The following is a 22,562-nucleotide window of genomic DNA, read 5'->3' as shown; positions in this document are numbered from 1 at the left end:
AGGAGTAAGAGTACCTTTGAAGGAAAATTGGGTGGGGATGAGCCATTTTATGACTCAGATGAACCTGTTAGCTTTGAAATAGAGACTGATGATGAAGCTGATGATAAAGGTGAATGTGTGGTTGAAAAGCCTACCAAAAAGACAAGGAGACCAAATAGAATTAGAAATAGTGTTATTTTTTATCCTAAGTGTAAAGAAATAGTTTGGGAGACTGGTCTTGCATTTGAAAGCATTAAACAGTTTAGGAAGGCAATTACTAGGTATTCAGTTCAAGACATGTAGAGTTGGATAAATATGTCAATGAACCAACTAGGGTGAGGGTAAAGTTTACTACTAGTTGTCCATGGTTATTGTTTGGAAGTTATGATTCTAGAACAAACGATTTTGTTGTGAAGAATTATAATCCTGTTCACAAGTGCAATGGCACAACAAAGAATAAATTGGTAAATTCCACGTATATTTCAGAAAGGTACAAGGACAGAATTATTTCTAAACCTGACATTAGAATTTTTGAGCTCCAAAATTTGGTAAAAAAGGAATTGGAGGTGTATATTGGTAGGACTGTGGCAAGGAAAGACAGAAGCATTATTTTGCAACAAATCATGGGTGACCATGTGGAGGAGTTCAAAAGAATTTTGGATTATAGGGATGAGCTTTTAAGGACTAATCCAGGTAGCACATGTGTGGTTAGGCTGAGTGAAGAAACTTTTGAAGGTGGAATCAAAATGTTTCAGTCCTTTTATATATGTTTTGATGCCATGAAGAAGGCATTCAAGGCTGGTTGTAGGAGAGCAATTGGGTTGGATGGCTGTTTTTTAAAAGGTGTTAGTATAGGCCAATTGCTTGCGGTTGTTTGTAAGGATGGGAACAACCAGATGCTACCACTGGCCTGGGTAGTGGTTGAAGTTGAGAATACTTTTACTTGGAGATGGTTTGTCGACATTCTAAGGCATGATCTTGAGCTTGGAGATGGGACTGGTTTGACAACTCTTTCAGATATGCAAAAGGTAATGTATTTTTGGTTATTCATTTCTGAATTTTTTTCATTCTCTTTAACTTATGTTGCTCTACTGTCACCTAATATGTTTTACATGTTATTGTAGGGTCTGGATATAGCCATTAACGATCTGTTGCCAAATGTAGAACAAAGAATGTGTGCAAGACATGTGCTTCCCAATTTTTCCAAGACATGAAAAGGCACAGAGATTAGAAACTGCTTCTGGAGATGTGCTAAGTCCACATATGAGCAGGAGTTGCAAAAAAATTTGGATCATATGGAGAAGTTAGGTGATGGAATAAATGGAGATTTGTTGTATTACAACATAGATAGGTGGTCCAAGGTCTACTTTAAATACCTCAGTTGTTGTGACAGTGTTGACAACAACATGGCTGAGAGTTTCAATTCCTGGATTTTGGGGCCAAGGCACAAGACCATTATCATAATGCTTGAGGAAATTAGAGTCAAAATGATGAGAAGGATAAGACAACTAAGGGAGTTTTCTCAGACTTGGATAATAGATATCAGCCCAACGGCTTTGAAGGTATTGCAAGAGAACACATCAAAGTCAATGAAGTGTACTCTTGAATGGAATGGTGAATATGGTTTTGAGGTCAAGGAAAGCTGGGGTAATAAATTCATAGTAAATCTGAACACCAAGACTTGCACTTGTAGATCATGGATGCTGAAAGGTATTCCCTGCTGTCATGCTATAGCTGCACTTCATTTCAGAAAATTGGAACCTATTGACTATGTTGCACATTGTTATACTAAGGACGCTTACCTCAAAACCTACAACTCATTCATTCAACCTGTTACTAATATGGCAATGTGGCCAAAGTCAACCAATCCTCCTGTCCTCCCACTTGAGATTAAAAAGCTGCCAGGTAGGCCAAAGAAGTGTAGAAGAAAGGAGCTGACAGGTAAGCTGTCAAAAAGAGGTGTTGAGATGACCTGCAGCTTGTGCCATGCAAAGGGTCACAATAAGAAGGGTTGTCCTATGAATCCACAATCTGTGAGAGGCAGAGGAAGGGGAAGGGAGGAGAGGGAAAAGTACCAGTTCAACAAGGTCAAGTGTTGGTTCTTCTATAGTACCAAGTGATTCTCAACCAAGTAGAGGAAGGGGAAGACCAAGAGGTTCTACCAAACAGGTAAAAACTTTCCTTGTTATTTATTACTTGATTAAATTTTAGAGTCTTACATTGGGACTAACTACTTAAATTTGAATTAAGCTATGGCTGCTAGAACATTTCAATCTGGAAGGGTAAGAGGACAATATGCTACATCACAGGTATTACTTAGCTTGTTAAATTACCACTTAATCAATTTTACAATTCCAAGTGTTGACACCTTAAATGTGACTTAGGCTTCTGATGCAAGTACATCAGTTACTGGAAGAAGGGCACCCTTTAAGAGGCCAAGAGTTGTGGGAATGGGAGTTCTTCAAACCTAAAGTGGTTTCACAATTGTCAATGTAAGTTTGCATCCTCTTTAACCATTTAATACAAACAATCAAGACTAATGGAGTTCTATTTTGTTAATGCAGCCTGGAATGCCAAATCAGTCTTCAACCATGCCTATGAATTCAGCAGTAGTCACTGGTAGTCTTGGCCATCACAAACCAAGACCAGGAGGAATGAAATGGAAAAGGAGTCCAGCTATAACACAACAAGGTCTTCAAGAGATGAGAGGACAAAAGAGAATGAAAACAAAGGCCAAAGCTGCTGAGTTAAATTATTTAAGTCAAACAAGTTCATCAGCTGCCCAGAAATGAAATGAAAAAAATGAAGTTGAAATAGTTTAGTCCTGTATGTGTATGTCTTTAGTCTTGTTGTTATGCGCGGTATTTAGATTTTGATGTTGTTTTTGTGAAATAATTACGCAGCTGGGTCTGCTAGATGATGCACATTTTTGTGAAACAAATATGCACTATCTGCTTATTTTAGTCTTTATCAATTCTGCAGCTGTGACTGCAATTTTGCCTTGTTATTTTAGTCTTTATCAATTCTGCAGCTGTGACTGCATTTTTTCCTTGTATTGATAATCAACTCTTGCAATATTAAGCAGCTGTGACTGCACTGTTGCTATATATTTCCTGGTTTTGTGACAATGCAGTCTTGCAATTTTGTGTATGACACTAAATGCATTATACAGATTTGAGATGGTCAAAAACATTGAATGGATACAACTAAATGCATTGTACAATTTTGAGGTGGTCAAACACATTGAATCCGAGACACTAAATGGTAGTTGCTAGTTGAGAATGGTGGTCAAACACATTAAATCCAAGACACTAAATGCATTTTACACTAACACTATAACTCAACTATAAATAGGCCTTCATTTTATCCCTCTTTCACTCAACTCATATAACTCTAACGCATATAGTCATATTAAAGAAGCAGCCTTCATCTAACATGGATGACACTGAAATGGCCGCATGTTTTGACAAAAAAATTGACGAGATCATACGTCGAAAAAGATGATTTCGTAAGTGTTAATTTATTATATATTTTTAATTGTTCTTGTAACTCTTTTGGTAATAACATGTATTTTTTGCAGATCCTTCCAAGTGACATATTGGAATTTCTTCCAAATACCGACAAGGACGCTGTTGTTCTTTACGACAATCATGAGTATAATATGAAATACAAGATTGGCGCATATACGCACCTCTCTCAAGGCTGGAAAAACTTCATTGATGCTAACAGATTAGGGATAGGGGATGTGTTGTGTTTTAAGGTATGTGAAGTTGACAACCACATAGTCTTTTTTGTTGATGTAAAGGAGGATCCGGAGATCATAATGATAGATTAGGTCTCTGGATTCTCTATTTAAAGTAATATACAAAATTTCTCGACTTTTGCTTTCAAGTTTGGAGCTAATATTTTCCAGTTTTTACCAACCTGTTTCGCAGCTTCAATTTTGCAGTTTTGCGAAGTGCATACAACCATAATCAATGTTGTCTAGATTACACCATAACAACAAAATACTTCAACTACTCATGTTCCATGAAATTTACATTACAAGAAGAGCATAAAGTTCTTGATTTACCTACTACGCGATTACAACATAAATTCAGTTCATTAAGGACACCACCAGAAAACCAATAAATATTCCCCATGAAATCAAAAGCAAAATCCTTGTATTTGCAAGTTTCTCCTCCAAGTTTAGAACTTTTTTCATTTCAAATTGGTGTTTACTCTCTAAGACAATTAATTCCTCCTTCATTTTGTTCACTTCAAGTAGATGTCTAGCCTCAATGGCAATTAATTCTTCTTTCAATTTGTCTCTTTCGATCTTGACCGCATCTAATGACGATGTTAAATTTTGAACATTATTCCAATGAGTTTCAGGGAACAATTCATCTTCCCATCCCCAAAATCCACAAGAATTTCCCTAGCGAAAAAAATATCATTACAACGCTAATAGTGTAAATTAAAGTAACAATAAACTTTGAATGAAAATTGTGAAACACAAAATCTAACCTTAGGCCTCGGACATTTGTAGAATTTCCGTCCAAGATTACTAGGAGTCGATGAAGTGATGTGTTTAGCAATGGTGCCACAATTACATTTTACGTGAGATGAACAGCTACCTTGAGACATTTATGAACCCACAAAATTTTTGAATTAGAAGAGAGTGAAATTATGGACAGAAATTTGGAGGAGAGTTGGAGGAAGAATACATATATGAAGGAGCAATGGTGTGAGGAAGAAGAAATTTCATGAATGGAGGAAAAATTGGGGCTGATTGAAGGTGCGATGAAGAAGAATTAATTTAGGGTTCTAAAGGGGATGGGTCGGGTGGGAATTTAAGGGGGAACGTTAATATAACCGTTACCCCCATTTAAAAATAGTTTTCTATTTTTAAAAAATCAAATAACGCACTGGTCAGCGATTGTTTCGCACGCGCGTGTCTGGGAAACTGGAGGTTGAAAATAATTGAAACTTATGCTGTTTAGAGGGGTATATAAACACAAGTTAAGTTTAGTTGCTAAAGTGAGTTTGGCACCAAGTTTAGGGGGAAAATGATGCCTTTTCTCTAACCAATATCATATCATATTTTATAGTAAAAGTGTAAAGCTCGTAACTTCAAAGTTAGATTACAAATTTACCCTGCTGTAAATCTAAATGTAATTTTTTTTTTTTTTTTTTGGAAAAGAAGCAATAAGCTCAATTGTTATTCAAATCATAAATGAATACATCATGAATCAAAGATGGGGAGCATCAGACATAGAACCTGCAGCCCGAGCTAACATATGGGCACACTGATTCACTGACAGTTTAACAAAAGACATATATAAATGTAAAGTCATACATGAGTGCTTTACAATCTTGGATAATAATATCAAAATAAGAATTTCCGCTCTCATGTTTTTCCAATGCTTGTTTCGCCAAAAGACAATCCATCTCAACAACAATCGGGGATGTGCAGTAGTAGTTCTTCAAGCAACCCAAAGCTTTACGGACTGTTAAGATTTCAGCCATTAGCGCATCATATGAAGCTTCCAGTGATGAACTAAATCCTCTAACAAAATTTTCATGAGTAGCACGGATCAACATACCAGCCCCTACCCTTCCAGAGTTAATATCACACGAAGCATCAATGTTGCATTTCAGAATACCCAGATCAGGAGGAAAGCATTTAACAATAAAACCAGGTTCAGACACAGAGTAAATATTACCACTAATACCTGCCGCAATCCACCCTTGCCAGAAGTGACTGGCTCTATGCATGACAGTGTCTGGCTGTGTATTTTTACCATTTCAGATCAGCTTGTTGCAAGCATTTCATATCTCCCAAAGGAGCATGATAGCCTCATGAAGCTGATCAAGCCTTATGAAGTTGGTCATGCGTCACAACATGTACTAGTGTCGTAAACCAGTCCATTAACGAGTTTCCCATCAGCTGCTAGCCCAAAGAAGACTTAAGTCAAACCTGCTTTGCTTTATTACACTTTACTAGATAATGAAAGATGGTTTCGACTTCCTGAAGGCATGCTGGGCAAAATTTTCGCTAAAGGGCCTTTCGAGCAAGTAAGTTATCACATGTCGGTAATACTCCTTTCAATGCCGGCCAAGCAAAATTTAAGATCTTTGGTGGCATTTTTAGCTTCCAGATTTTCCTCCAAATATCATCATCCGAACTAGGGATATTGTTTTCTTGTAGCACCAAATACCCACTCTTAACGGTATATCTACCTTGTCTATCTAGCCTCCACATCCAACGATCATCCCGAGATGTAAATTCTAGGGGAATGGCTTTGATACAATTTATCTCATCTATAGTAAAGAGGGTTTCCAAATGATGTAGCTTCCATTTTCTTGTATCATTATCTACCAACTCCGCAACACAAAGATTCATGGACTCACCATCTGGAGCACTTTGAATAAATATAGATTGTCCTGTTGGTAGCCATGGGTCATAGTAAATCCATGTATCAAGCCCATTTCGAATTCTCTTTACACATCCCTTCTGAAGAAGATATTTTGCCGCACAGAGAGACCGCCAGATAAAGCTAGGATTTGACCCCTTACCCGCATTAAGAAAGTCTGAGTTGTGATAGTACTTATCCCCAAGGATGCGACTTACAAGAGAAGATGGCCGTGTCAAAATCATCTATCCTGTTTGGCTAGCAATGCCGTATTTGTATGTTGAAGACTCTGAAATCCCATACCACCTTCATTTTTGTGCTTACTGAGACGCTCCCATAAAATCCACTTAATTCCAGATCCCTCACTACCTTCACTGCGCCACCAAAAGTCATTCATAGCGCATTCAATAGCAATACAGATGTCAATAGGCAATGCAAAGAGGGACATAAGATAATTCGGGATTGTCTGTACAACTGGTCTCGGTAAAATCTTTTTCCCTGCTCTTGACAGGATTGGTCGTTGCCAACTCTGAAGCTTTGAGTGCACCTTATCCACTACATAAGTGAAAACATCTTTCTTGCTACGACCCACAATAGCTGGAAGCCGAAGCTATTGACTAGGATGATCAACCATCGGTACATTTAGAATAGAAGCAATTGAGTCCTTTACGACACCATCAATGTTTCTACTAAAAAAGATCTCTGATTTATGAAAATTCACCTGCTGGCCCGATGCTTGCTGATAGATCATAAGGCAGTGCTTAAGTATTTGCTTCATTGTCAACTGTCTTAAAGAAAAAGAGTGCATCATTTGCGAAAAAGAGATGGGAAATAGGAGGGCAATAAGGTGCAATGTTTACACCATGCAAACTATCATGTTGTGTATAAAACCTCAATAGTGCCGAAAGACCCTCAGCCATAATAATTAATAAATAAGGTGATAGAGGTACCTTGACGGAGGCCTCGCGATGCAATAATATTTTCAAACTCTCTGCCCGCATGAGATATCCGGTACGACACTGTGTTAACCATCCTCATGACCTTCAAGACCCACTTGACAGAGAAACCAAGCTTAAGCATGATGTTTGTTACGCCTCTCGTTTGCGTCGTACTAGAACCTATGGTTTCCTAGTCGGGTATGCCTTGGGAATAGAGACTCAAGTTTGAGTTTTGGAAGTAGAAAGTGTCTTACCCCGTTTATAAAGGTACCAGCAGTTGTTCCTGGTAATTTACGGGATTAGAAGTTGAACGAATCGAATCGACACGATCTGAACTGAACCGGAGAAGTCTGCAGACACCAGTCATTGTCGACGGGTCGTCGACATGGTCGACGGACCGTCGTTGTGCGGCGTTGACAGGATTTCACAACCGTGAGATCTGCAGGCGCAAGTCGACGGGCAAGTCGACGGACCGTCGACACGTTGATGGGTCGTTGATCGACCCGCTCGTCGAACAGTACTGCTGGCACTTTTTAACTTCGAGTATAAATATATAGTCTACGATTTTATTTCTCATTTTCATCCATTCCAAATCAGTGAAACCCTAGTATTTTCTCTCCTAACATTTTCCATCATTATTAGTGGAGATTTGGTAAGATCCGAGCCCCGTAAACCCAAGCTTTTGAAGAAGAAGGTTGTTTCTAGGGTTTCTTCAAGGTATGTTAGGCTATCCTTTCTTTATTTTGGCATGACCTTATGATATGAGCCAATGAGCGAGTAAGCGAGCTTCCATATTACTCTACTCTTAGCAGCATTAAGAGTACTTCAGTCTTTGGTATTCATGTACCCCATTTATGATGATTCCTTTTGTTCATGGGTCTAGCTTTATGTATCCAGTTCTATGTATACAGTTTATTCATGCATTACATTCATTATATATCTATGTACATTGACCCGTGACCAGAAGGCGTTATATACGCGAATATTAGATATATGTGGGGTATGAGAAGAGAGATAGGCGTTATACACGCATTACCACCTGATCAGCTGGTGCACAGTGATGATGATATTGATGATATTGATTATGGCCGCAGAGGAGCCGATATGATATGATGGGATGCCATAGAGGCTTGACAGGCGTTATACACGCACATATATCAGGCGTTATACACGCACATATATCTAGATGTATGACCTTCATTGATAGGCATGAGTATGCATATTATGCGCCCACAGTGGCATTATCAGTTATATAGATTCATGCAGATACATACAGATACTAGTTCATACAAGTACATGCAGATAGTTATTTCAGCTTATGAGTTCAGATCTTATTCATGATTCTTACATATATATGTTGTTCTTATGTCTTTCATACTCAGTACATTATCCGTACTGACTCCCCGTTGCTCGGGGGCTGCGTTCATGCCCGCAGGTACAGGTAGACAGGCAGGTGGTCCAGCTTAGTAGGACTTTTATCCAGCAGTGATCAGTGCACTCCATTTGATCCGGAGTTGCAGTCTATTTTGGGTATGCCATTCTTTTGAGATGTATATAGATGGGTATGATGGGGCCCTGTCCCGTCCTTTCTACAGCTTTTATTCCAGTAGAGGTCTGTAGACAGTTGTATGTATTAGTCAGATGATGTAGCCTTGTCGGCTTCTATTCTTTTGTGTACAGTATATGTAGCGGCCTAATTGGCTTGCACTGTTCTTTCAGCATGTATGTATATATACAGATTGTTCAGAGTTCTTGATGTCGTCTCTTTATGAGATCAGTTTAAGCCACTTATGGGCTCTTGACGTTCAGTAAGGTTCAGATATGAGTATAGGGGTGTTTGGTCGCTAGAGGTCAGATACTCGTCACGACTCATCGATTGGGTCGTGACAATGTTCTTCAAGTAATCCCACTCCACTCTATCATAGGCTTTGCTCATATCAGTTTTCAAAGCCGCAAAACTTGGTTTTCGTTTCAAGTAATGATTTATCTCAAACGATATCAAGGCATTATCAATAATAAATCTGCCTGGGATAAATGCACTTTGGGCCTCAGAGATAATATCATTTAAATAATGCTTCATTCGATTTGCCATCATATTACAAGCAATGCAATCAATAACATTACAAAGAGATATAGGCCTAAAATCAGACACTGCCTCTGGTTGCTTCTTTTTCGGGATTAAGACGATCTTTGTGTTGTTATGACCAAGTATGTTTCCATTGTCATTAACACAATGTAAAATCGCATCTGAAACATCCTTACCCACCACCAACCAAAAACTACGATAGAAGCCCAGGTTTAGTCCATCAGATATTGGAGCTTTATTTGGGTGCATAGAAAGGACCGCGTCCTTCACTTAAGGAGCAGTAAAAACTCTATTCAAATATAGATTATGGGTTGTGGTCACCTTTCTCTCAACCAAGCCAAGAATTGTACCTATAGCACCTTGTTCAAATGTGAACAAAGCACAATAGAAACCCGTGATCACATCCTGTAAGCCGTTATCCATCCACGCCACTGTCCCAAACCATCTTTCAATTGCGTGAATGTATTAGGCCATAACACGAAAAAATCTTGTGTTGGTGTCACCTTTTCTCAACCATGTTGTTTAGCTCTCTGCTTCCAATAGATGTTTTGCTGTTCAAGTGCCTGTAAGTGCGCCTCTTTAGCTGAATTAAATGACTGCAGATGATACGGGTTTGAACTGTTTCTATATCTTGTCATCTGCGCTTTGGCTTGCTTCAACTTGGCCTTAAATTGTTGTTTTTTGTTCTTTCCCCATTCAAGGAGATAAGCAACACAACTCTTTATCATCTCGGCTATGGGCTGGCCTTTTCCATGTTCCCACGTGGTCTGGACTGCTTGCTTAATATCTATCTCTTTCATCCAGAAATTTTCAAACCAGAAGGGTTTTGCAGCATAGCAAATAACATTCACACCCAAGGTTAAAAATATACCTGCATGATCAGATGAGGCCGATTCAACAGGGAAAACTTTGGCATTTGGAAAGTTATTTTGCCAATCTCTTGTTGCCAAAGCACGGTTGAGCCTCTCTAGGACCCAGTTTTGGGTGTTTCTACATCGTTCCCACGTAAAGCGGTTGCCATTGTAACCAAGATCAAAAAACCTACAAAAATTTACCGCCTCTAAGAATCCGTTTATCCTCCATTCTAAATCTAAATGTAATAAAATATCTAATATGTTAAATAGTAAATAGGGAGTAATATTATGCTTACATGAATCTTCAACCACACATTTAGGTAGGGGTGGGCGTTCGGTTCTTCGGTTCGGTTTTATCAAACTTCGGTTTGGCTATTTCAGTTTCGATTTTTTGAAGGTGGACACCGAACACCGAACCCAACTAGTTCGGTTCGGTTCTTTTAGTTTCGGTTTTTTTAAGTTTGGTTCGGTTCGGTTTCGGTTTTTTCAATTCGGTTTTTTTTATATGATATTAGAAGCGATTCGATTTACACTAATTTATATTCTCAAAAGAAACAAAACATAAAACTAACAAATTAAAATCAAAATCAAACAAAAGGATACACAAGAAGTAAAATCATAACCATAATATAGGATTACTAGGTGTTATATACATACAAAGAAGAATAATTAAGAAAACACATAAAGGACATACATTAATCCTAAAGACACATCCTAGTCACCTTTCTTTGTTAAAGATATTTGATTTTCTCAACTGAAGTGGAAAATTAAGGATACAAAAGCAAAAGAGAACTTATTACAATTGGGGTTTTTTTTAGCTTAAACTTAATGGGTCTGGACTGTTTTAATTTTTTTGGGTAATGTATAAATTTCGGTTTAAATTTCGGTTCTTCGGTTCGGTTTCATCAAAGTTCGATTCGGCTATTTCGGTTTCGATTTTTTGAAAGTGAACACTAAACACCGAACCGAACTAGTTCGGTTCGGTTCTTTCGATTTCGGTTTCTTGAAGTTCGGTTCGGTTCGGTCCGATTTTTTAATTTTCGGTATTTATGCCCAGCCCTACGTTCAGGTGCATTAATGATCAAATTGCATTAATGATCAAATTATCCCTTATCTAAAACTATAATTACTCCCAATAAAGTTACTCCCTCCGGATCAAAAAAGCGTCCACTTAACATTTTTTTCTTGGGTCAGAAAAAGTGTCCACTTATTAAATCAAGAAACAATTAACCTTATCTTTTCAGATTTGCCCCTATTAAGTGTTATGTGATCAAATCTCATGCCTATTTAATTTGGGGTAGTTTAGTCAATTCACATATTTTTTTTTCTTGGAGTGAGTAGTTTTTAAGGGTGTTGAAATGGTAGAAAGGCTCTTTTTTTGATCTGGAGGGAGTAACATTTAACATTTGTTAGCTTTAAATTTCTTCGTGTTCTGTTATAAAACTCCAAAAGACAGATTCATTATTGAAAAGGAGGATAATTCCAAAGATTTTGATAAATGATAATATTTTCGATAGGTAACGGAAGATAGAAAGACATCAAACCTGTGAAAACACTTGCAGTAAGTTGCTAGATGGAGGTCCAAGTATATTCGTTTCATTAACAATTGAACAAATCACACCTTCTATTTTTTGCAAAAAAAAACTGACTATAAATTTTCATAATCCCGGGGTACTTAAACGCACATTTATATTTTGTTCTTTCATCTTACACAGTGATAAAAATATTTTTGCTGACTTATTGTATTCTTTAGTTCACACTATAAAAAAAGCGCACCAAATGCTCCACATTGTATCACATTTCAATCTGTAATATCACAGGTTAATTTTTTTTTTCCTAGATTCTTCTTTTATACTGTTGTGTTTCTGATCTCCATTTATTGATGTCCTGATTCATGATTTGTCTTTTGAACGCGTTAATGTTTACAGATTAATTTTCTGCCATATCTTCATTTTCTTATTCAATGAAGGGAAAGAAAATAAAAGTACTCCTTTTACTAATACTCTAAAAGTTGGTGCAAAAACACGTGATTTTGAGTACAAAATAATGGATGCTAAGGCATGGAGAAAAAAGATGTCATTTTTTTCCTGTTTAGCTTTACATTTGCAAGTTGTATGTGAAATTTTATTAGTTTTCCTATTATATTAGAAGATCCTTTTGTTTGTATTTTTTTTTTTTGCCTAAATTTTGTAATATAATTTGTGATTTCTCTTTAAATTGTTCGAAGGTTTTATATCACTATTTTGAATCCTATTTGTTAGTGTTATGATTTTAATGATAACAAATTATTGTGTAGGTACTATACTCAAAGGATCAACTAAATGGATTGGACAAATAAGCCCAATGGACAACAGGAGTTCAGTCAGCTGAATAGAAGGACAAGCCCAAGTCGGCTGCATAAGGAAAGGAATTCAAGGCTCAATAAAAATAGGCTACTGCGTATTTTTGGAACAAGAATCAGATTTTACTCAAGCTTTTAAATCAGCACAATCATGGGGATTCAAGCATTAAATCAAATCTGCTATACAAGGAAACAAGTACCACTCCAACAAGGCAAATGGCGCATAAGGAAAGCAGTTGGACAACCTTTATTACATATCATCAACGCACAAGGAAACAAGCATCTGCCAACCAGGCTGATACCACAGAAGGAAAGGATCGTTACAAGTCTTAATAAGCTCTTGCTTTATTCTTGGAAATTAGGATCCTCAAACATTCCTAATTTACCAGGATCAAATCTCTTGGGTTGATATCTCTGCTGAAAAAAAGAGTCTAACGGCTAAACACTTGAAGACTATATATTTGAGGCTCTAGAGACAAAGAAAAATATACACTCGTCTCATACTCTCAAGTTCTCTGCTTTACTTTTCATAAACATTGTATTACTGAGTGATATAGTGTAAACAAAAAAGAAAGGAGAGATATAGAATAGTTTGTGAGGCATTGTATCAAAAAGATTACGAGTGTTTGAGTGTAGACGTAGGAGCTCCATTCAAACAAACCACTGTACCAAAACATTTACAAAGAGCTGCAGAGAACACCCTTGCAACCCAAGGGGACTGGACTAGGATTCACATTGAATCTGAACCAGTATAAAATATTTGTGTCATTTTTATTCTGCACTTTTATTACTGCATTACGATATAGTCGACTAGTGTTCTCAGTTAGTCGACTATCTGAACGAAAAAGTTACAATTCACCCGCCCCCCTCCCCCCCCCCCCCCCCCTCTTGCACTTTCAATTGGTATCAGAGCAAGGTCTCACACTTCATTGCTTAACAGCAAGTGAGAAAAGATCAAATGGCTGCGCAATTTTACAAGATGGGCACTCCACAACGAGACCACCCTACTTCAATGGTGAACACTACTGCCATTGGAAAGAAAGGTTCAAGATCTTTGTGCAATCAACAGACTATCAAGCATGGATTGTGATCAAGAAAGGACCTAAACCTATTCCAAATGTGGATGCAAAAGATCCAAGTACAAAAATTGATTTGGAGTCACATGATGTGACTAAAGAACAATAGGAGACTCTATCAACAAATGCTAGAGCAATAGCCTTATTGTACTGTGCAGTCAGTGGAGAAGAATATGCCAAAATATCAAACTGCGAGACTGCAAAAGAAAAGTGGGATAAGCTTGAAGTCACATACGAAGGGACATCAAAAGTAAGAGAAACCAAAATTGATGCTCTAAGGCACGACTATGAAGCTTTTAGTATGAAGGATGATGAGAACATTGAATCAATGTTCACCAGATTCAGCAAAATCATTGGTGAACTCAAATCTCTTGGTGTGACTTACACTAACTCTCAACAAGTGAGAAAACTTGTCAGAAGCCTACCCAAAACTTGGGAAACAAAGGCGATTGTTTTAGAAGATGGAAATCTGGACAATTTTACATATGACGAACTGAGAGAAAATCTGATGGCCTTTGAAAAGAATCATATTCAAAGATATCAGAAGGATGAAAAGAGGAAAATAGTTGCTTTCAAGTCTCAGGCTGAAGAATCTGATGATGAGTTCAAGGAAGAAAAAGTGGCTATGATCTCTAGGCATGTAATTGAAGCCATGAGAAGATCAAGAAACAATAGAAAAGGAAATTCAAATTTCAGGAAAGGTAAATCCTCCGTTGTTCAAAGAAATGATGGAAAATGCTACGAATGTGGAAAATATGGCCACATTGCATCTGAATGCCCTGATGCAAAGAGGAAACCATCGAACAACTATCAAAAACAATGCGCATTCAGCAGTTGGAGTGAAGACAAAGTCTCTGAAGATGATGAGGAAGATATGGAAAACATTTGCTTCATGGCAATTGGTGAAACTAGCGAGGTAAGACCCTATCACTATTCCAACTGTAGCGAAACTCAAGAGTTGATTGACCAAACTCTCGAGGATTTAAATAGGTGTTTAATGAATATACAAAGCTTAAGAGGGAACGAAGGGACTGGGAACTTAAACTAGAAGTAGTTGAAATAGAAAGGGATCTTCTTCAAGAAGAAGTTGATGACTTGAAACTGCAACTTAATGGGTTGCGCAAGTCCACCAGTCATAGCTCTGTTAAATCTAACAAATCGACTCGTAACAACAAGTCCACTGGGAAAAGACCTATCAATAGTAGTAATACCTCTGAAAAATCTAAAGATGTGTCAACCAATTATGAGGAGACAAATCAGTCTAATAAAAGTTTTCAAACCACTGAAAGGAAGTCTCCAAGAAACTTTCATAAGTCGACAACTCGCTCATTTTCTGAAAATCACTTTTCACAAAAATGTTTTTACTGTGGAAAAACGGGTCATAAATATTTTCAGTGTAGGTTTCGCTATACACCTTCTCCAAGTTAGATATGGAAGCCCAAGACTGATCATCAAAGCACTAACCCTCAAGGACCCAAGGAAGCTTGGGTACCTAAAAGAAAGTAACTACCTTGTTTTGCAGGAACACCACAAGAAGAAGTCAAAAGGGAAATGGTATCTAGATAGTGCGTGTTCCAGTCACATGACAGGCGACAAAAGCTTGTTCAAATCAGTTGCTGACTTCGATGGAGGACTAGTTACTTTTGGTGACAATTCAACAAGAACGGTAATTGGTACAGGAACTATTTCTTTTAATAATTCATGTGATATCTCTAACGTCTATCTTGTTGAAGGACTCAAATATAATCTCTTGAGTATCAGTCAATTGTGTGATTCTGATTTAGAGGTAAGATTCAAAAAGACTGGCTGTGTTATAGAAGACAAAACTGGAAAATAAATTCTTCCTGGCAGCAGAACAAGAAATGTATATGTGCTTGACTCTATTAAAAGTTCAGCTGGACAAATTTGCTTGGCATCTATGGGAGAAGATCCTTAGGTTTGGAATAAGAGACTTGGACATGCTAGCATGCGGCTAATTGAAAAATTAGCCAAACACGATTTGGCCCTAGGCCTGCCTAAAATAAATTATTCAAAAGATCATATCTGCGATGCTTGTCAGAAAGGTAAGCAAACAAGAAGTTCTTTTAATTCCAAAGATATTGTATCTACTTCTAAACCGTTGCAGCTTCTACACATGGATCTTGTTGGTCCTACTAGAATTGCTAGCATTGGAGGAAAAAGGTATGCTTTCGTTATTGTTGAGGATTTTTCTCATTTTACCTGGGTTATATTTCTTGCTCATAAGGATGATACTCTAAAGAACTTTAAGTTTTTCTGTGAGAAAGTTCAGCGTGACAAAGGCTACTACATTACTTCCATAAGAAGTGATCATGGAGGAGAATTTGAAAACAAAGCCTTTGAGGATTTCTGCAATGAACAAGGTTATGCGCATAATTTTTCGTCACCAAGATCTCCTCAGCAAAATGGCGTCGTTGAAAGAAAGAATAGAACTTGACAAGACATGGCTAGAGCAATGATTTTAGAACACAATCTGTCACATCACTTCGGCGTGCCGTAAGCACAAAGCATGTCATGCATTAAACAAAGTGCTTGATTCGACCTATTCTAAATAAACCCCTTACGAGCTATGGAATGGTAAGAAACCTAATATTAGCTATTTTCACTCATTTGGGTGCAAATGTTTTGTGCACAACAATGGAAAGGACAACATTGGTAAGTTTGATCCTAGAAGTGACGAAGGTATTTTTGTTGGTTACTCGAATAATAGCAGATCCTATAGAATTTTCAATAAATGCACTAAATCTATTGAAGAATCTGTTCATGTTATTTTTGATAACACTAACCGTTTGGTTGAGAAAGAAAAATTTGTAGATGAAGATGTTTACCAGCCTTCAGTCACTACGACTACTACCTCAACTGATCAAAGTCTCTCATTAAAAGAAACTACCTCTGCTGACGAGTCGACTAATCTTACGATTGGACCTGTTCCAAACGAATGGAGAAGTGAGCCTGATTATCCTAAAAAGTTTGTTATTGGTAATATAAATGAAGGAATGAAGACTCGAAATTCTCGTAAAAATAATGCAAATCTAGCACTCATATCTCAACTCGAGCCTAAGAAAGTAGATGATGCTTTAAAAGATGATCATTGGATTAAGGCGATGAAAGAAGAATTGGATCGATTTGACAAAAATAAAGTATGGAATCTAGTTCCCAGGCCTGAAAAAGGATCAGTAATAGGAACAAAATGGGTGTTCAGAAACAAGTTGAATAAAGCAGGTGAAGTTGTGACGAATAAAGCTCGACTGGACGCCCAAGGCTACTCACAACAGGAATGAGTCGACTATGATGAAACATTCGCTCCTGTTGCACGGTTAGAATCTATTCGAATTTTACTCGCTTATGCTGCTTTTGAAGGTTTTAAACTATTTCAAATGGACGTTAAAAGTGCTTTCTTAAATGGATTTATTGAAGAGGAAGCCTTTGTTAAACAGCCACCTGGTTTTGAAAATCCTAAATTCCCATATCATGTGTTTAAACTAAGTAAGGCACTATATGGTCTTAAACAAGCTCCTAGAGCTTGGTATGATCGACTAAGCACCTTTTTAGTAGAACATGGATTCTCTAGAGGAAAGATTGATACAACACTTTTCATTAAAAGATCCTCATCTGGAAATTTAATTATACAGATTTATGTAGATGATATTATTTTTGGAAGTTCTAACCCATCTTTGTGTAAGGAATTTTCTGATCTCATGCAAAGTGAATTCGAAATGAGTATGATGGGCGAACTAACATTTTTCTTGGGGCTTCAAATTCATCAATCGGACAAAGGAATATTCATCTGTCAAAGTAAGTACACAAAGGAGCTTGTTCACAAATTTGGTCTAAGTGATGCTAAAGCTATGAAAACTCCTATGAGTCCTACATGTTCCATTGACAAAGATGATACAGGTAAAGCAGTTGATGAAACTAAATATAGAGGAATGATAGGCTCTCTATTGTATCTTACTACTAGTCGACCAGACACCATGTTTACTGTTTGCAAATGTGCTCATTTTCAGTCAGCTCCTAAGGAATCTCATCTTAGTGCTGTAAAACGAATAATTAGATAGTTACTTGGAACTATTTTCTATGGATTATGGTATCCCAAAACTAACCTAGAAGGATTTTCTGATGCTGATTTTACAGGAGATAAGGATGATAGAAAAAGCACAAGTGGTTCATGCCAATTACTTGGCATAGCAAAAAACAGGGATGTTTTTCTCTCTCTACTACTGAAGCTGAATATATTGTTGTTGGGCAATGTTGTGCTCAACTCCTATGGATGGTGCATCAACTAAGTGATTATGATTTATTATTTAAGCCTGTTAAAATTTTCTGTGATAATTCTAGTGCTATATGTTTGTCTAAAAATCATGTGCATCATTCTAGAGCAAAGCATATAGATATTAAACATCATTTTATTAGAGATCATATTATCAAAAGGTCCATTGAATTACAGTTTGTTTCCACTGAAAATCAACTTGCTGATATTTTTAAAAAACCCTTACTTGACGAAAGATTATGCATGCTTAGAGAATCTCTAGGAATTATTGATAAACCTATGTAGCTATGTTATTTTTGGTAAATTGATTAATTTTCCTTCTCTGAAATTGCCTCTGTCCCTTCATTGATAACCGCACCCTACTCCTTCCCCAATTCTCGCCTTCCCATAAATATCATCATCACTCTCGGCCGTCTTCTCCTTTTCCCACTACCTTTTTCACTTCCCCATAAACCCTTCTCATTCCATGACCTTTCCGTCTCCCCAAAACCTTCATTAAAACCATCCATCCCTCTATCATTCTTCACTCAACAGTTTTCCTCTGTTCCAATCTATGGCTAAAACTCAGAAACATTCCTCTCTCTCCACTCGCAAAAGCACGAGAAATAAAAACAAAGGTAAAGCCTCATCCCCTGTTCATGTCGAATGTGATGGCTCTGATTCCTCCCCTCACAACTCTACAAATTCGTTTTCTCTTCGTTTCTCTAGCAAACGTGACCATGCAACTGAAACATGTGGTGAGTCTTCCAAGAAATTTAAGTTCGACAATGAAAATGCCTTTCTCGACCGTCGCCACTTCTGGTCCACCCCAAACTCTGATCTATTTCACTCCCTTAAAGGTAAATCTTTTGCTCATGGTCGAATAGTGGATTTTGATGTAATCTCGTCACTACATTGTAATATTCAACAGTTTTTTGACTTTCAAGGTTGGGTAAATCTTTTCTCCTATGCACCTACTCGAGTTTATGAACATCATATTCGCATGTTTTATGCTAATCTAAGAGCTACGAAAGATGACGAACTTGAAACCCTTATTTTTGGCACTCATATTCTGTTTGACAACTCTGGTTTTGATGAAATGCTCAATATCAAAAGCTCTGGTTTCTCTGCTTTGTCTCGTAACTCCTAGCCATTTGATTTTGAGGTCACTTATGAAGAGGCTAAACGGTCTATTTCTCTTGACTCAACTGGTTCCCTTCCCCCTCACTTAGGCCCCAAACATTTGTCTTTTGAAACCCGTGTGCTTGCTCACATTGTTGCTACTACTATCCTGCCTCGTGTAGGCTCTTTGTTGACCCTGACTCAGCGTGATACTCTTCTAACTTATTGTTTGGTTAAGAAACGTAAGTCCTTCTCTCTCTTCCTCCCTAGTCATGAACCATATGTTAGAATCTGTTTCTGATCCTACTAACTTGCCCTATGGTATGCTCATTACTCGCATTATGGAAGCCCATCATGTTAATCTTGATGACCACCCTCCTATTTTTATTAAACAATGTTATGACTCTAGAGCATTTGTTAGCATGGGATATGTATGTATGGATAATGTATGGGTTCTCAAAAGGGATGTAGATAAGGAACCTGACCAACCCTGTCCACCTGTTTTTTAATCATCCAAACCTTTCTCCTCAAACCTCCCATCTGATCATCTCTCTGATATTCTTGCTAAGCTCTCAGTCCTTGATGACAAAATTGACTCCCTAAAAGATCTCCTTGTGTCCACTCATTTCCATATGGAAAAGGTCAGGGATGTCTAAAGAAACTGGTGTTGATGTTGCTCAACTGGGTCTTAAGATTGATGGTGGCTTAAGGGAAACAGGCAAGTTGGCTACCAAATTGCAAGGTAGTGTTGATGGTCTTCCTGCTAAGTTCACTGCAACTCTGGATGCCATGAAGGAAGCTATGGTTAACACTCTAGCGTACTTTCTTCGGCCCTTTGCTCAACAGCAGCAGGAGCAGCAATCTGATGGGGAGCAGGATTAATTGTGTTTTGTCCTGTTTGTTTAAGACAATCTTTTTGGTTTTGGACATTAGTCCATCTTGACTATGTTATTTTTAATTATCCGTAGACTATAGTTTGTGGCTATTCGTTCAGCCTTATAATCTAACCCCTTCTCACTTCACCTTGTATTTTGTTATATTGTTATTATGGACTTTGCTGTGTGTCTTTCTTTTTTATTGATGCCAAAGGGGAAGAAAATTCCAGACTGGACCAGTCAACTACTCAGGGGGAGAAGTCTTCTACTCCAATATTCAGGGGGAGCATTATTCAAGAAATGGAATCAACTAGTTAAACAGGGAAGTTGACTACACTTACACTCACTTTGAGTAATTTTTTTGTCATCATCAAAAAGGGAGAGATTGTTAGTGTTATGATTTTAATGATGACAAATTATTGTGTAGGTACTATACTCAAAGGATCAACTAAATGGATTGGACAAATAAGCCCAATGGACAAAAAGAGTTCGGTCAAATTTGAATAGAAGGACAAGCCCAAGTCGGCCGTATAAGGAAAGAAATTCAAGGCTCAACAAAAATAGGCTACTGCGTATTTTGGAACAAGAATCAGATTTTACTCAAGCATTTAAATCAGCACAATCATGGGGATTCAAGCATTAAATCAAATCTGCTATACAAGGAAACAAGTACCACTCCAACAAGGCAAATGACGCATAAGGAAAGCAGCTGTACAACCTTTATTTCATATCAACAACGCACAAGGAAACAAGCATCTGCCAACCAGGCTGATACCACAGAAGGAAAGGATCGTTACAAGTCTTAATAAGCTCTTGCTTTATTCTTGGAAATTAGGATCCTCAAATATTCCTAATTTATAAGGATCAAATCTCTTGGGTTGATATCTCTGCTGAAAAAAAGAGTCTAATGGCTAAACACTTGAAGACTATATATTTGAGGCTCTAGAGACAAAGAAAAATATACACTCGTCTCATACTCTCAAGTTCTCTGCTTTACTTTTCACAAACATTGTATTACTGAGTGATATAGTGTAAACAAAAAAGAAAGGAGAGATATAGAATAGTTTGTGACGCATTTGTATCAAAAAGATTATGAGTGTTTGAGTGTAGACGTAGGAGCTCCATTCAAACAAACCACTGTACCAAAACATTTACAAAGAGCTGCAAAGAACACCCTTGCAACCCAAGGGTCCTGGACTAGGATTCACATTGAATCTGAACCAGTATAAAATATTTGTGTCATTTTTATTCTGCATTTTTATTACTGCATTACGATATAGTCGACTAGTGTTCTCAGTTAGTCGACTATCTGCACGAAAAAGTTACAATTCACCCCCCCTCTTGCACTTTCACTATTATGGGTCATAACTAGCGCGTGCTAATTTTTATAATACAATTATATCTATTCAATATACTAATATTTACTAACTATACGTCTATAACTTAACTAATATTAACTAATATTTATTTTGTTAAATTTACAGATGAAAGGACTCATAAATAAATTAATAAATACATAAATAAAGGTCAATGCTCAGTGCTAAGAAACTAATCAGGATGGCCAGGAGATCTCATTCGACAATAACTTCTTGATATGTATGCGGCTATAAAAAGGAGGAGATTACAATTTTTTTTAAAGAAGGCAAAATCTTTAAGACATGAAAATTTGTAACCGTAGTTGATATTCCTCAAACTCATATTTAATTTATGTGTAGTTGACTTATACAATTATAAATTACTGTCTAAGTCGAATACTTGATATATTACAAGATTTGCATAATTGAAGTAGGTCAACATTACTTTAAAAATTCATTTGATAGCCATTCTTCAATATGATTATATTTTACAACGATAACAAATATCAGTCAAATAATTAATCTCATCATTCATCAGTTTAAGCTTGCATTTTTGTGTAATTCATTGCACACTTATTGTAGTACTTGTAAAACGTTTATTCTAATTAGAATGGGATACTCGAGGAACACACGTGTCCCATGACTAGTATTATAAATAACTTGTCACGGTTAAACATACAATTAGAATGTATCATCTGTTATTTTCGTCCCCAATCTACTATTAAAATCGAATGACTTTACCTTGACCAAAGTATAAATTTATCTACAAAAATTACAAATTGTTAGTGTTTATGTCTGTCATACTCCGAAGCTGGGCCTGGACGTAACACAACACTCGGTGCCTTGCTGCATGTGACCAAGCAAATCACATGGCTTGCTGAATTAACATGAGACATGTACTAATGTGAAATATAAGTTAAAACACGGAAGTCTGAATGAAGCATGTGATTTAATAATCAATACTAAATACTGGAAATATTGTTTGGAATTGTTAGTGCGAAAATAGTTTGAAACATAATAAGTGCGTAGTCAACATGGGTTATACGATAACTGAACTTCTGACATGACATGCTAGACCACTCTATGAAACCTCTAAAAATAAAGCCTGAACTAATTAACGGGACAAGGCTCCCGGCATACCTCTACTGCCTATCATGACATGAACATGACATAAAGATAACACCCTGAATGAAGGGGGGACTCACCAATAGCTGATATGAGAATCCTAACCAGTAGATCCGTTGTCCTCAGTTAGGGTTATATTCTTCCCCTTA

At 37.2% G+C, this 22,562-nt stretch overlaps 1 protein-coding gene and 1 long non-coding RNA gene across 2 annotated transcripts; one reads left to right on the top strand and one right to left on the bottom strand.

The window, feature by feature from the left end:
* Nucleotides 1-853: 853 nt before the first annotated feature.
* LOC132054339 (uncharacterized) lies at nt 854-2,786 on the top strand. Its single transcript, XR_009414250.1, has 4 exons — nt 854-1,007; nt 1,104-2,148; nt 2,230-2,471; nt 2,544-2,786. It is a non-coding gene; the product is annotated as an uncharacterized LOC132054339 (long non-coding RNA).
* A 7,121-nt stretch (nt 2,787-9,907) lies between these two features.
* LOC132053676 (uncharacterized) lies at nt 9,908-13,523 on the bottom strand. Its single transcript, XM_059445792.1, has 2 exons — nt 13,517-13,523; nt 9,908-10,488 (listed from the first exon to the last, which is right to left on the bottom strand). Exons 1-2 carry the CDS (start codon nt 13,521-13,523, stop codon nt 9,908-9,910), a joined length of 588 nt encoding a protein of 195 aa, XP_059301775.1.
* Nucleotides 13,524-22,562: the final 9,039 nt, after the last annotated feature.

The sequence above is a fragment of the Lycium ferocissimum genome, chromosome 4 (genome assembly GCF_029784015.1).
Source record: "Lycium ferocissimum isolate CSIRO_LF1 chromosome 4, AGI_CSIRO_Lferr_CH_V1, whole genome shotgun sequence".
NCBI lineage: Eukaryota > Viridiplantae > Streptophyta > Magnoliopsida > Solanales > Solanaceae > Lycium > Lycium ferocissimum.
Note: the sequence above shows the minus strand (reverse complement) of the source record. Positions and strands in the feature narration are given on the sequence as shown.